At 40.9% G+C, this 15,036-nt stretch overlaps 2 protein-coding genes across 3 annotated transcripts; both read left to right on the top strand.

Moving 5' to 3' along the window:
• Positions 1 to 5,195: 5,195 nt before the first annotated feature.
• On the top strand, positions 5,196 to 7,874 carry hoxc6a (homeobox C6a). Of its 2 annotated transcripts, none has more exons than XM_084918147.1 (2): positions 5,196 to 6,223; positions 6,693 to 7,874. In XM_084918147.1, exons 1-2 carry the CDS (start codon positions 5,827 to 5,829, stop codon positions 7,001 to 7,003), a joined length of 708 nt encoding a protein of 235 aa, XP_084774273.1. In that variant the 5' UTR covers positions 5,196 to 5,826; the 3' UTR covers positions 7,004 to 7,874. The 2 variants fall into 2 exon arrangements, with proteins under 2 accessions (XP_084774273.1, XP_084774274.1); XM_084918148.1 differs by having other exon boundaries at positions 5,199 to 6,223; positions 6,696 to 7,874.
• Positions 7,875 to 8,648: 774 nt separating this feature from the next.
• On the top strand, positions 8,649 to 11,661 carry hoxc5a (homeobox C5a). Its single transcript, XM_084918214.1, has 2 exons — positions 8,649 to 9,354; positions 10,587 to 11,661. Exons 1-2 carry the CDS (start codon positions 8,880 to 8,882, stop codon positions 10,793 to 10,795), a joined length of 684 nt encoding a protein of 227 aa, XP_084774340.1. The 5' UTR covers positions 8,649 to 8,879; the 3' UTR covers positions 10,796 to 11,661.
• The last annotated feature ends 3,375 nt before the right edge of the window (positions 11,662 to 15,036 follow it).

The raw sequence follows: 15,036 nt of genomic DNA, 5'->3' as shown, positions 1-15,036 counted from the left end.
AGCCACGTGGCACAGGCGCTATGAACATGAACTTTATGCTGTTGTCTATTCTCTGGTCCTTCCCCTGTATCAGCAGCAGACTAAGCTGGGGCGTAGAAACATATTATTTCCCTTTATTGTAATATTTAAAGAAAAAAAATGCTGCACAGTCATCTTGGCACTGCCGCGCGTGTTATTCACTCGATCCCCGACTTCCTGACAGAGAGATCTTCGGGACAGTCACCGCCTCTACCAGCCGCTGCCTGCGTTTATTCCCCCACCGGAGGCAATAAAACCACTGGGACAGCAAATGGAAGAAGAAAGCCTGCTAGAAAAGACTTTTCCCGGCAGACACCCTGTCTCCATAAGCTGCTTATCGCCGGAATGTGAACACAGCCAGCAGCACAGAGGAGATGTGCGTTGTGTTGATATATCCCACTCGCCATCGTGACCCTTCAGCTGCTTTGTTGGACCACAGTGACGCTCGAAATTGTGGAGAGCCTGCTGGGGGTAAGATTATACACTTTACTAGCTGCTTTTCTTAACTGTTTAATGATCTGTTTCTCCATCGGCTGGTCCTTGTGGCGTTGAAATGATTGTGAAAATTATGAGCGTGTGAGATCATGAGAACTGAAGGTGTCTATTCAGTGTAGTTGTGACCTGACCTGTAGCCTGGGAGGGTGCTGAAGCCCGGGGCGGTTGTCATTATTTCTTTCTGGCTGATGTGGCAGCACCTGTGTGGGTAGTGGCTGCTTCAGCCTACACCCAGTGTGTATTTTTAAAGGCGCTGTGCCAACCCGATGTAATTGATTGCCTTGTGATAGTAAACTTTCTCATCACTCACATAGGCCCTTCTCACCAGGCAGTGACGAATGATATTAATTTCTGGCTGATGTTCTCTAATTATGGTTTGTTTTCATATCTGCTGCCACACGTTTAACCCAGTTTCTGCCAGAAGCCTGCATAACATCTATAAGCAATTTCACACACCCCTATGTCACACGCACACACGAGAAACACATAGGCTCACAGTATGTACACAGTGACACACTGGTGTCTCCCGGCAGTGCCCCCTAGCGACAAGAGGCGTTATATGTGGAAGTGGGCGGGTGTTCAGGCTTGATGTTTATGGCTGCTGGTTTTCGGCGGCGGTTCACTGCGGATGTCAGCTGATACACTGCTGCCAGCGAGTAACTGCTCGACCTGACACCGAGGAGTGTTTCTGATTTGTTGTTGTCACTTTGGAGAATGAGATTCGTCTGTTTTATTGTTTTCGTTTTAGCATGATGAGATGAAGTGATTTGTAGAAGATATTGCTTTGTCACATAAGCACGCCACGACATTCGTGAGAGTTAACATTTCATTTTATTTACACCACCGGCAGAAAAATAAAATAGGACGAGTAAGTAATAAGTTCAAAATTGTTTCAAATATTCACAATATCAACAACACCAAGAGCAACAGCAGTGGACATTTAACAGTAGCAAATGTGGCGTCATAAGTGAGACAGAATGAGTGTATACAGTGCATTGTTTATAGCATATTGTGCATGAATGGTGGGACATTGCATCATATACATTTCATTTCCCCAAATTTCTTTCAAACACGTCTAAAAATACTAAAACAATTAAATAAATGTATTGATTAAAATAAATCCAGATCAATTATTTTACGTTATTCTGGACTTCATATGAAAAAAAACACAGAATGAGGTTTAAACTCGTCAAGTGTGTGCGTGTGTGTGTTTGTGTGGGAGAGACAGAAACCACGAAAGCCTCAGTAAAAAAACAGAAGGATAATGAATGGGAGTATCACTGTAAGACAAAATATATACAAAGTGTATCCATTGCACAAGTATCCAAAGACATCTTAAATAACACGGTGTGTGTGTGTGTGCGTGTGTGTGTGTGTGTGTGTGTGTGTGTGGGAGACTGCAGGCTGTGCATTTGAAGTTTGGCGATGCTGTTTCATCAGAGCTTAGCTTGAGGAATTGTCCTCTCTTCTCTGTGTAGAGACTAAATATTTTTTTATGTAATAAAGCGACGTGATCTGTTTCTGTCTCAGCAGTCCAGCGTTTCAATCTTGTAAAATACAATTATTGGCAAAGCCTCGTTGTGAAAGCCTTTAAATTCTTATAACCTACTGTTAAACACGTTGTTTGCTTTTCCCTTATGAAACATTGCTGTTGCAATGGATCGTGTCCGCTGCTGCCCAGCACTATGCCTGCAGAAGAGAGAGAGAAAGAGAGAGGGAGAGAGCGAAAGAGGGCCCATTTAATAGATGCCATTTGAGTTGTTAGGTAAATCTTGGTTGAAATAATAAGGGAAAACCACAGCCCATTGTTTTGCCCTGCAGTGTTTTTTAAACCCAGAGATAGGCCCGCATTAAACTCCATGAAGTCATGAATCTGTCCGCATCACCACATTTTGAACCTCACTTACAAATCCCGACAGGACCAAAATTTTGCCTACTAATGGCCATAATTTATGATGTGTGGATCAACATGCGCTCATTGGGCAACAGCTTCCTGAGTGCTTAACGAGCATAAAGTCGAACACTTCCGGACATTAATTGGGCTAGCCAGCGATGGTAAAGTGCTTATAGAGGGCTTTACATTGTTAGTATGTGAATTACTCCTTATTAGTAAGGTTAGAAGCGGGGGAGAGGAAAAAGCATCAGAGGATGACCAGACTTTGCCCCTCTTGCTGCGTTTTTAATCATGGCCGATAATGTAGAAATTTTAAGGGTCCCGTATAACTAATGCTGAGTGATGTTGTGATGTTGGATATTGAAAGCTGTGTTTAAGAAAAAATAGAAGCAACCGTAGATGTTGATGGGCCATGTTGTGCTGCAGAGCGCGGGCTATCAAAGTTAGGCCTTCAGCACAAGAACACATCAAAGCGTAAGAATTAAACCAGTGTAATAATAATAATAATAATAGCTTAGTTTATGCCTTCGTTGCGCATCACCATATAAAACTACAAATTCATGGCATATAACACTGAGGAATTAATTATGAATGATCTTTATTAATTCCCATGGTTAGAAACAGGATGTTAGGGTATTGATAGTAATTTATATTTTTGCTTTTCCTGGTTCACGCATTCGTCGCTGGACATAATGTTCTTTTAAAAATTGTGGAAACGCGCACCAAACGGTTCCTCTCCTCCCTGCATCAAATGCCGTGCGCGTAATTTGCCTCACGGGCCGCAATAAAACACTAAAACACAAGGGAAAGAATGACCTTTCTAATTCTGCACACTGACACAAGCTCTCCTGCATTCCAGTCTCTCCAGTCCACACATTGGCTTTACTGTTCAGCTTTTATTTACAACCCAAAGTTTACAGACCGCTCTGTTCTTCGTGTGTGTGTGTGTGTGTGTGTGTGGGTGTGTGTGTGCGTGCGTGTGTGTGTGTGTGTGTCTGTGTCTCTGTAAATAACAATAAGGAAAATCTGTGGTTGGGAACTCAAATAATTCGAGTGGATTTTGATGGAATAGAGCTTGCTGAAAATTGTGTTAATCTGAAACACTTTGCAGTGTGGAATAAATTCTGCCGACTACTTGGTGACGACAGCAGAAATGGTTAAACAAAGGAAAGCTTTCACAAATCTATTGCACATTCCGTTTCTGCCACCATGAGGGCGGATTGACTAAAAATATGATATCACAAACTTCTATTTTATTTGCGTTTTTGTTCATATTTACGTTGGTGGAATTCAAGTTCCAGTCAAAGTGGGGAACTGACTTTTTTTTAATGTTTGCAACAATTTGGTCTCCTTTGAAATTACACCACACTGAAGGGTAGAAGTTCACTAAACAAACTGGGACCCCGAGTAGTTTACTCCTGCTATAAGTGTTGGTTTAACCTCCGTCATCAAGTGATTTCGTTTCTGGATATCAAAAAGAAGAGGGGAAAAAGAACAGTCCCAGGACGGAAATTTAGGAAAACTGCAGGCTCCAACTTTTGCGCTTTATTTTCCTCAAATCTGTGCGACGCGGATGTCACATATGGTCACAAATAGTTGAAGGGAAACTTTTACTGCACCAGCTACTTCCTTCTCTTTGTTCTTGTCTCTTTTATGGGCTATTCAGGATCCCAAACAACAGACCAAACAGTGTTGCACGTTTAGGCTGCACGAATTCACTCCATTGAAGAAATCAATGAGGTGAACCAATAGGCTGTTGCAGCCAGTGGGGCTGCGTTTAACAGACATTTTCAATAGCGTTATTGATTGTTGTTATTATTATTATTATATTGCTATCTGATGCGGCTTGTTTTAAAAAAATAAATAAATTAAATTAAATTAAAAAACAAAACAAAAACCGGCCACATTAATTTGGAAAACTACTTCGAAAGCACGTGTGGCGTTTTAGTTTTAATTCATCTGAAAAGTTTTTCTAAAATGAAAATGAAAATTAGCGCACTGCGATCTCGTCTAATGCAGATTTTGGAGGCAGCTCGTTTAGGTCAAAACACGTGATCAAGGTTTTCTAGAATTCTGCAAAACGCCTCTAAAGTAATTTCCAAACCCATCATTTGGTGCTGAGATAATAATCGGTTCCCGTTTCCTCTGTGTGTGTCACAGGAATGTCAAAGCACGATCACAAGGAGAGAGAAAAAAAGAGACTGGAACATCTGCATAAGCGTTTTAACATGTTGCCTATTACATTTTTTTTGCTTAATTAATTTGAAGTAAAGTGTTCTTTGTTGTGAGTTTGAACAGACTATACCTGAGAAATAGCAGTGAGCATTGATGAGCAGGTTTGCACGATCGCACAACTGATTGGATTCTTTTTTCAAGATGGTGGCAGAAGTCATCTTCACAGGAGCATTTTTTTTCATTCTTTTTTCCCCTTTCTGTGCCATACCTGTCCTGCACGCGATTTTGTCTTTGCTTTGCCTCCACATGCTGTGCAGTGCTTTTTTGATTCTTAGCGGGAGAGATTGCTGCCTGTGTTTCAAGGCTTTGCTGCAGAGATAGTTGTTGGTGAACTGGGGAACGTCACTTGTTTTATTGCCCTCACAGAAGAGAGACCATAAACGCATTCTTACCACCGACACCCTCCCCCAGTTCACTGCAAAAGCATGGAAATTGGAAAGTCGTTGATATGGCTGAGATAAACAGCAGTGTATGTTGTATTATGGAATAAAACTGGGTATAGGACACACACATGCGCACACACGATCACTCACACGAGAACTTAGTATGACAGTTCATGGCTTTGCATTAGTAAACAGCTTTAATATCCGTGTTATTTTTTCTATTGGTCACTAATAAATAGGCATTTTGTATAATATTTCACGTGTTTTTAATCAGAATTCTCCATCTCCTTCCTTCCTCTGAATGTGGTCTCTGTCCTGAATGACATTGGCCACGCTTTCCATCTTGCTTTCTGCTTAAACGCCACATGCTCATAAACTTCAAGCCAAAAACTTCTCACTCAGCCAAGCTGTATAGTGTGCCACTCCAAGTCTACGTTGTGTTTATCGACATTTAGCAGTAATGTTCAAGCTCTGAGCTAAAAGCTACAGTTTCTCCTCAACTCCTGCCTCTCAATTGGTTGAGAATGGTCAGCTGACATTGTCATATTGTCTCTCACCGAGCCAAGCCTCGGCTATAACACTCGGGTTTGTGCGTCTTAACCGGAGATTGGAAATTAATAATATTGAATCCTCAAAGTAGCTCACGTCCAGTTACAGAGGCAGAAAGTCGAGGAAAAAAAGAAGACCTTGGAGAAAGGTGTGGTTGGTTGACACAGAGGGGAAGGAGATTTACTGAGAAGGAGATTGAAAAGAGACCGATAAAGAAGTGGGGAGAGTTGGAGAGAGGGTTACAAGCAAGGTATGAATTCTTATTTCGCAAACCCGTCGCTCTCCTGCCATTTATCCGGTGGTCAAGATGTTTTGCCTAACGTACCCCTAAACTCCACCACCTATGACACAGTTAGACATTTTTCGTCGTACGGTGCCGCTGTGACCCAGAATCGGATATATGCACCTTTCTACTCTCCTCAAGATAATGTGGTGTTTGGGTCTGGCAGGGCACAGTATGAGTATGGATCAAACGTGTTTCTTCAAGACAAGGACGTGCTTCCCAGCTGCAGACAAACAAATATGGGACTCAATACACAAAGCCACATTGCTCAAGAGTACAGTCTGGATCAAGGAAGAGCAGCAGCTCAGGAGCAGAAAAGTAACATCCCGATCTACCCGTGGATGCAGCGAATGAACTCACACGGCGGTGAGTTTTACTACGACAAATAAATTAAGGAAATGGGCCAGTTTTACGATATGTCTTACCAAGAGAGCAAGTTACTTTTTATGGCCCCATAAAACATTACTGTATCCCCTCGACTTGTAGATGGGCCTTAACATGTGCAAACAAACAGCTTTCATTTTAAGAATGATATAGTAGCCATAATCAGTAGAGTGAGATAGAGAGACTACTCAAGAAGCTTTAATAATTTTAGATAATACAGCAAAGATATCCTTTGAGATATATTTTTCCCTTCCAGTTAAAATGCGTTTATTTTTCTCTGTGGATTTAGATTGCAATTATGAATCTAACGACGAGGCAAAAAAAAAAAACAACTTATGCTCAGTTGCCTCCAAGTATGAACAGACTCCAGGCAGAGGCACGTTTTATTTGAAATCCAAACGTGACTTCGCGCTGTTAACGCTTAAATGAGTGACTTTACTTTGTCTCCCAGCAGGAGTCGGCTACGGGACAGACAGACGCAGAGGACGACAAATATACTCTCGTTACCAAACGCTTGAGCTGGAGAAGGAATTTCATTTCAATCGCTACCTGACCAGGCGCAGACGCATCGAGATCGCGAATGCGCTTTGTTTAACAGAGCGGCAGATCAAAATCTGGTTTCAGAACCGACGCATGAAATGGAAGAAAGAGAGCAATCTGACCTCCACGGTGACAGGAACTGAACAGACAGGAGCGTCTCAAGAGCAGGAACGCAATAGCGCAATGGAAGAAGGGAAGGATGAAGACAAGAAGAAAGAATAGCTAAAATAATAATAATAATAATAATAAAAAATTATAAAAACCACACGATGACCATTACAAACCAACATAACTACCTAAAAATCTACATGGACTCGAGAGCGACTTCACCGCATGATTGCTACCACGCAGCTCTCACCAATTTTATTTCGTGTTGGACCACAGGAGTGTTGATCCTTAGAAATCCAAAATTATTTCAGCCACAGTTTGGCCGCTGTGTTGTGTGGAGAACTGAGGGTTTTTTGTTTTTGTTTTGTTTTTTATTGCAAATATCACACTTGTATTGTGGAAATAAAAAGAAGTATTAATTTCTACCTATCTTCCTATGCCAGGAAATCTGTATATTTACCTACCCCCCTCTCACACACCCCATCCATCACTGTGAAACTCTTTGATCACCTCACTATAATACAGTGTTGATCTGACTAAACTCATTACTGTACATGCGCATTCCATGGAGGCAAAAGAGCGGGCGGACACTTGATCACAATGTAATCTATTACTTGAATCGTCCGCAGGAAAATGGGCCCTGCATCAAACTAAAAGTAGTAGTCTCCAGTCCGAACACACACATGCACACACAGACACACACAGACACACATGCGCGCGCGAACACACACACACAAACAAACAAAAACCATAATGTCTGTACATGATAAAAGTAACGGTATATAACGTAAATCCCGTGGAAACGTAATGTGCATTTAGCCGCTTTGGTAGACGCTGCATAACACAAGATCATTGACCATTTGACACAACATGCTTCCTCGTGAGATAGATTTGTACACTAGTAATTCTTCGCCTTTGTTTGAGAGTCAAACATTAATGTTTTGTCATAACTGTGTATCACGGAATAAAATGTTTGTAAAACTTTCACCTTCGTCTTGTCTGTTTCATGAGTCAGATGAAGACAGGTCCCTTAAATACGTAATAAAAATACGAAGAGATTTCCTAAATACGCACTAAACTTGGACTGTGAAAGTTTGCTATTTCTTTCTTCTTTTGCTTTTCTTTAAATTTTAAAGATTTTTTTTGTCGTGGCCTGTTTGGTCAGGAGGCTGTATAGGCAAGAAAGGGAGAATTTGACGTTAAACATATATTTTTAAGCAATTTTTGTTTCTCCAAAACATGAGACCTGTTTGTTTGACGCCGATATTGGTATGGCACAGGAATTAGCTACTGTTAAGCTACTGTTAAACACGATAACATCCCCGTAGCTGTAGTAATATAAACTCCCAACAACGTTCAAGTTTCAAGTCCATCCGCGTAGATATATTTTAACCTAGCTTATTATTATTATTATTATTATTATTATTATTATTATTATTATTATTATTATTATTATTATTATTATTATTATTATTATTATTATTGTTATTATCATTATTATTATTATTATTATTATTATTGGTGATGGTGGACTGGCAGCGGGTCCAGGGCACAGAGCTGACCGGTCTTGACCGTCTTGCCCCATACCAGACACCAGATGACGCTCTTGTCTTATTGTCCTGCCCTTTTTGCGCTAAAGATCCCTGCCTGGTCCTCAACAACCAACAGCTCAAAGTTTACCGGACACGTTTCTCCTATTCATCAATATCCCCATTGAGTATCAAAGCCAATTTATGACTGGCCAACATGCGCACGTGATCCCGTACAAATACCCCATATTTGGGCAGCCCACGTCGGATCAAGAATTAAAAAAAGATACCAAAGCCTACTCCACCTATAAATCCTGGATTATTTTTTAGGGCAGACAGCTGTGAATTTTCCAAAAGCGGCAACAAAGAAAAGCAATGATCAACAAAAACAAGGAAATACCCGCAACGTGTAGCCCGCAGCCCTGTCTAGTTTAAAAAGAAAGTGTCGGTGGTAGTTTGAAATGAGCTCTGTTGACAGCTCCAGTCTCAGGCAAACAAGCGAGACAAGTTCTCCTAACACTATGTTTAGTTTCGATCTATCTGGGCGCGTGTCCAGCCATTATGAGGGTGTTAATGTGAACGGGATATTCTCTTGTCCCGTCCCCACGACCTCTGTTCAACGGGAGGAGATGAAAACTAGCCTGCGTGGCAATACGGATATTCCACTCCCGTCAGGACCACAAATAACCATGGTCTCCAGTAGCTCGTCTGTGGACGCCAGCGGGCTCAGCTACGGCAGCAGTAAGCTGCTCGGACGTGGGGCTGGCAGAGACCCGGAGAGAAGCGCAAAATCCGGCGGCAACATGAGCCAGGAGAGCGACAGAAACGCGGATAACACGCAGTCCGTGAAACGAAACACAAACGTGAACCAGCCTGAGGATAGTGAGCAGCGACCACAGATTTATCCATGGATGACAAAACTGCACATGAGCCACGGTAAAGTTTGCATATTTTCTAAAGTGCAGCTAAGATGCTTTCCCTTATTCACTCTTAACGCTACAACACTTCTTTTTGCCCGTTCCAGTGTCCCTCTTGAGTTTTATAGGCCAAACGCAGGAAATAATAAAAACTCGCGGTCATAAATTTTATGACAAAGGCATCCATTGCTCGTAAACCTGCTCTGTTACGGTGAAGATGTGATCTGCGCTGTGATTTATGGTGGCATAATTGGATAAGAGAACAAAAATGCGATAAAACTATGGAATAATATTACAAATGCAGCATTAAGTATTAGTTTTTGCCATGCTTCGTTTATAGACTTGGTCTAGCTATGTGTTTTGCATCAGCATACACACTGTGAGAGAGAAGCTTTAGCCTTAAATTGAACTCTGTCAAACACCAATGCCCTGACCCAATCATGAACTTTTCACCTCTAAAAGATCTGAATAGACATGCTTCTTCTCTATGCCTTCAAACCACTGGCGTACTGTTGAGGCAGCGAGACGTACAAGGAGCACATTTGCTGCAAAAGATGCTGTTTTTATTATGAGCCTCCATATGCTAATATCTAGAAACACACTGCAGGGTTGTTGAAATTATTTTATTTTTTCCAAAAGCACAACTCTGTTGCTTTGCACGCATGTACCCACGGAAATCTGAAAAAAGTATCTGGAAAACATCACTTTCTTCAACCCACTTTTTCTCCCCCCCCCCCTCTTTTTTTTTTAAAAATAGTTTACATATCTGCTTCTCCCCCACAACATCCTACTCCAGTGCATCGTTATTAAACCGAGGCCAGGGTTTTATCGAGAGGCCCACATATTTTTAGCTATCAACTCATGATAAGATGCATTAAGTAATATTTTGTATTTTTTATGTTTTGCTGTGAAAGGATTAAGTGGGCCCTCTTCCCCTGCACTGAGTATATTTATATTAAGGGTCTAGTTAACCATCCTTATCTGCATGAACATAAATTTTTATTGCACAAGTCCACAGTAAGTAATATCGGGTTAAAATTAGGTTATATAAAGATTTTTGATCTTTTAAATGGGGGTTGAAGGGGATTTAAATGAATGGATCCTTGCTTGTAGTGCTTATGGGTATCCAGGCTTTGTAATAACATGTAATAGTAATGAATGTAATGATATTATTAGCCTATTATTTATATTCCACTTATTTTTTTCCACTCTAATGCTGCTGAAAGCTAACTTATTTTAATACCACTTCAGAATCGGAGGGTAAGCGGTCCAGGACCAGTTACACCCGCTATCAGACTCTGGAGCTGGAGAAAGAGTTTCACTTCAACCGGTACCTGAGCCGCCGCAGGCGCATAGAGATCGCCCACACTCTGTGTCTAAACGAGAGGCAGATCAAAATCTGGTTCCAGAACAGACGAATGAAGTGGAAGAAGGACTCAAAAATCAAAGTGAAGGAGTAAAAATGGCATCAGCGAACGCGGTGCATGCAGCACGTTTTCAGCCCCTCACTGCACAATGCTGGAGTGCCGCCTGACCTTCGGATGAACTGCTAGGAGCAATGACATCATGACACCGCTCTGTGTGCTTCATCACCAATTATGTGTCACTTGCTGCAGTTTGGGACCTAATGTATTGAATATCGCTCACTTTGATCAATCGGTTTACATTTCTAAATTAATTTGCTGCCCATGCGATGATAGCCTCACTTTACTGCACGAGAGGAACAGGGGGTCGAGGGTGAGCTGGAACCGTCCCGCTGCAAAGCTTTGGTCTGCAGTACACTGAAAAGGTGCACACAAACACTAAAAGAAGAAAAAAATAAAATGTTTTTAAATTATGTAAGCGAGAGATAACCTGAATAGCTCCCAACTTTATATCACCATGCATCAAAGGGGTCAGTGAATCAAATAAAGTCAAAATAAATACTAATTCTGACTTATCTGAAAATCCTTAGCAACAGTTAAGTTGTCTTACAAATATTACTTCTCTGCATTTTTTTCTTTTTCTTTGAAATTTACTCTGTGACATGTTGCATTTAGGATGCTGTTGAATGTGTGTTCAATAAGCAATGTCCTCGTGAGTGGATTTCGTGTGAAGACACCATCCCTGTTGTCTGTCATATTCTTGTGACTCTTGAATCATTATGTACAATTCAGTGGCTGTTTGTGATAATGTTGTAATGTGCAATGGAACAATTTCTCTTCCCTCCTTTGTAAACTTAAGGTGCCTGATTAACACTGGGCCTACAATAACTGATAGATGGCCTGTTCGTTGATTGTAACCAATAAAGACTCATTAAAAGTAAGGGAATTCCCTGCTGTCAGCATGCACGTTTATTATTATCATTTATTATTATTATTATTATCATCATTATTATTATTATTATTTGAAACACATTTCGAGGGTTGGCTGGCGGAATTCAGTTCACTATCAAAGCCATTTATAAATGCGTTGTCCCATTTGAGCCACGAAATCAACAGATTTTCATTGACTCACAAACGCGCTCGGAAGTCTAAGGCCCCCATAAAACTTTATTGCCCCCTTCTCCAGCACTCCACCACACGCACACTCCGTTTCCTGTTTTGTCAGGGAAGGAAGGGACGCACTTGCCTGTGATAACACTCACGCACGACACAACGTGGATGCAAAACTTTGGTTTCCTGTGACCGCACACTGGCGCGTCATCACCACTGAGGCCATATGGCTACTTTTGTCATGTCGCCTTGCTCTTTAATCCTGCTATCATTACACTGCTGTTAAAACATCGCTATGTGGTAGCATAGCGGACATAAAATCACGCCATTGTTGAATGTAGCGGCAGTTTTAGTAGAAGAAGTGGCATGACGCAGAATAGCCCAAGGTTATGAGGTAATTCTGTCTAGCACTACTTAAAGAAAATAAAAATCAACTCACCTCTTAAACTAATAGCTTCCTATTGACTTCCTTGACGGTTATGAGAACCGGTCAGCGCAGCGTCCACTTTCTCTGCGCTCTGTTGGGCCTAACCTATACATGGACAACGCATTCAATCCCTTTTTGTATGTCTTTCTTTTAGGGTATTTTAAAGTTTACAAGGTTACATATGCCAATTGCCTCAAGCAGGGCCTGTGAATGGTGCATAGGAAGCACGTGGTGTCATTTAAGTGGGTTTTATGGCCTGGAAGAGCTGACAAACCTTCGATATATACACATCATATATAATCTTAACTGTCCGGAATCGCAGCTGCCTGCTTCCCCTTATCGGAGGAAGAAAGGGCTTTGTGGCAGTGAGGATGCAGTACCTTTCTTTGGACTGTGTAGTCGAGTGGTGCGGAGGACTGAGAGCTGTTGCAGTAAGTTGGTTTTTACTTTGCCTACAGGCCTGCGAGCTGTGCCGTTATCTCACTGAACTGCGTAGTTTTTGTTTTATATCAGTGTAACTGAATGTGTGACTGTTAAGCAGATTAACGCCAAAATTGACGCTATGTACTAATTCGCAGCGAGTATTTATGAAACTGTGCCATATTTTTAAGCACCCGGAAAAATGATTGTTTTCACACGTTTTATTGTATCTTTGCTCTTTTTTTAATATTCAAAACGTGTCTCTTGCGGATATATCGATCACTGATATTTTGTGTTAAGGAGCCACATTTTAAACCATTATTAGCCTTTTATTTGAAGGCTGTTGCATTTTATTCTTGGCAAATAACAGAATATAGGCCTACGCATATTTTCATGCGGTGGATGTGATTTGATTCAACAGTTTGCTTCTTAGTGTCAGAGTGAGAAAAAAATATATGTGTGTGTGTGTGTGTGTGTGTGTGTGTGTGTGTGTGTGTGTGTGTGTGAGAGAGAGAGAGAGAGAGAGAGAGAGAGGGAGAGAGAAAGGTGACTGTGAGGAAAATGCAAAGTTCAGGCAGAACTATCAAAAATAATCTGGCGTCCCGTCTCACTAACCACTACACCCTCTCTCTCCCTCTCATTTCCAATACCCCCTCGTACTCTTACCTGCATGTGACATACGGAAATTCTAAATAAAAGCGCCGTGGTTTCAGACGCTTGGATGGAAGAAAATGCGCTTTTTTGAAAATATACACAACATTTTGAAGCATATTTTGTGACATTTGTTCTGTGCTGTTCTGTGTTGTGCTAAAAGGTGGCTCTGATGGTTAAAAGAATGCATTAGTCCACAAAAAGAGGCTTATTAGTGCAAAACCACCTGACTACCATGACTCGAAGTTACTGTTTGCACTCATCAGCCGGTGTTCATATTGTTTTAGGGTCATGTCTGGGCCAAAGGAACAGGCTTGAGTCAAAGGCATTTTTGCAGTTCAAATATACCATTATCCAAACTGAAATATTACGAAAGGCAGCACTAGCGTTAGCTCGAGGCGTGCATGTGCATGTTTTGCAGAAATGTGTTATCAGTCTTAAAACTATGTGATCTTATAACCTAAACGAGTTGCTACTTTTCTTTAGGCTACATTACTTTAAAAACGTCCTAAAAATAGTTCAGCTTAGAAAAGCTGCTCTTTCTTCAATGTGTGAAACTGCGAATGGACGAATCTAACAGTAAGACTTTTTGGGTGTGTTCAGCTATGCTGTTAGGCACAAGGTGAAGCAGGGATTTACAGGCTGTAAATGCTGCATAATGTGGGAATTAAAATTCACAAAAACAAAGTATTTGAGTCAGCTTTCTTCCAAATGAGGAGTTTTGAGGCTTTAGGTTGTGCACAAATGCACTGAAGGTTGACCACTTACCGCATCTCTCCAGACCTGGCTTTACAAACCTATTTTTAATATTTTCTTTATGTGGAATACGTAAAGTCTGTCCTGGTTTTCTTTCAGGTGTGCAGGGGAAAAATTATACACTTTCAATAGGGGGCACTGCATAACACGCTGCTGTGTGAGTGATACACTGCGGGGGCAACGTGTCCAAGTCAGGGCATTGTTAGTTCCTCTTTCTTCTCATTATTATTTTTTATTTCCTCCTTTTTTCAAAAGCAATTTCGTTGCTTTTTTACGTAATACAGACATTTGTCATATCCCATTAACTCCCATAACTCTCGCACTAAAATGAAACAAAACAAAAGGAAAATATTTGTTTTCCTGCAGAAATGACTAGTAAATATATTTTTTCTTTTACAATAAATTAGAAACAAATATTAACGTGTGTTTTGCCACATTCATGGGGCTGCAGGGCGCTTATTACAATCGAAATAATTTTACTCTCAGTACTTTTTAGTCACTTTGAATTAAAAACCTGGTTTAACCTCACTAAAACTAGGACAGACCTTTCCAAAAACACTCTTATAGCATCACAATAAAAGTGAAACGGCACAAACATCCGTTTTCACTGCCATGTTCTGAGCTGTCGTATTCCTTTCTTTGACCTGTGGAGCTGACATTGTCATCATTCAAACCTCGGAGGTCATTTCCGGGTGAACACAAACATCCTTTTGTCTGAGCCCAAATAAAAACCATAAAGTCCTATTACATCGGTTTTTTTTGTTTAACTCAGCAAGAATTTATTTACAATGTGAAGACAAACTAGTTGTTTTTTTTTGGTTTTTTTGAATTATTATTGACTCTTCGCCATAATTCCACAGGGCTCTGGAAGTCCAGGGATTTCTATTCTTAGAAAATTTGCCCGAGGAAATACAAAAATGGTTGTAAATTTACTTTTACTGTCTGAAAATGACCCGTCCTAAATTTTCGCCCT

The sequence above is a fragment of the Perissodus microlepis genome, chromosome 20 (genome assembly GCF_051167445.1).
Source record: "Perissodus microlepis isolate ML-2025 ecotype Zambia chromosome 20, ASM5116744v1, whole genome shotgun sequence".
Lineage (NCBI taxonomy): Eukaryota > Metazoa > Chordata > Actinopteri > Cichliformes > Cichlidae > Perissodus > Perissodus microlepis.
Note: the sequence above shows the minus strand (reverse complement) of the source record. Positions and strands in the feature narration are given on the sequence as shown.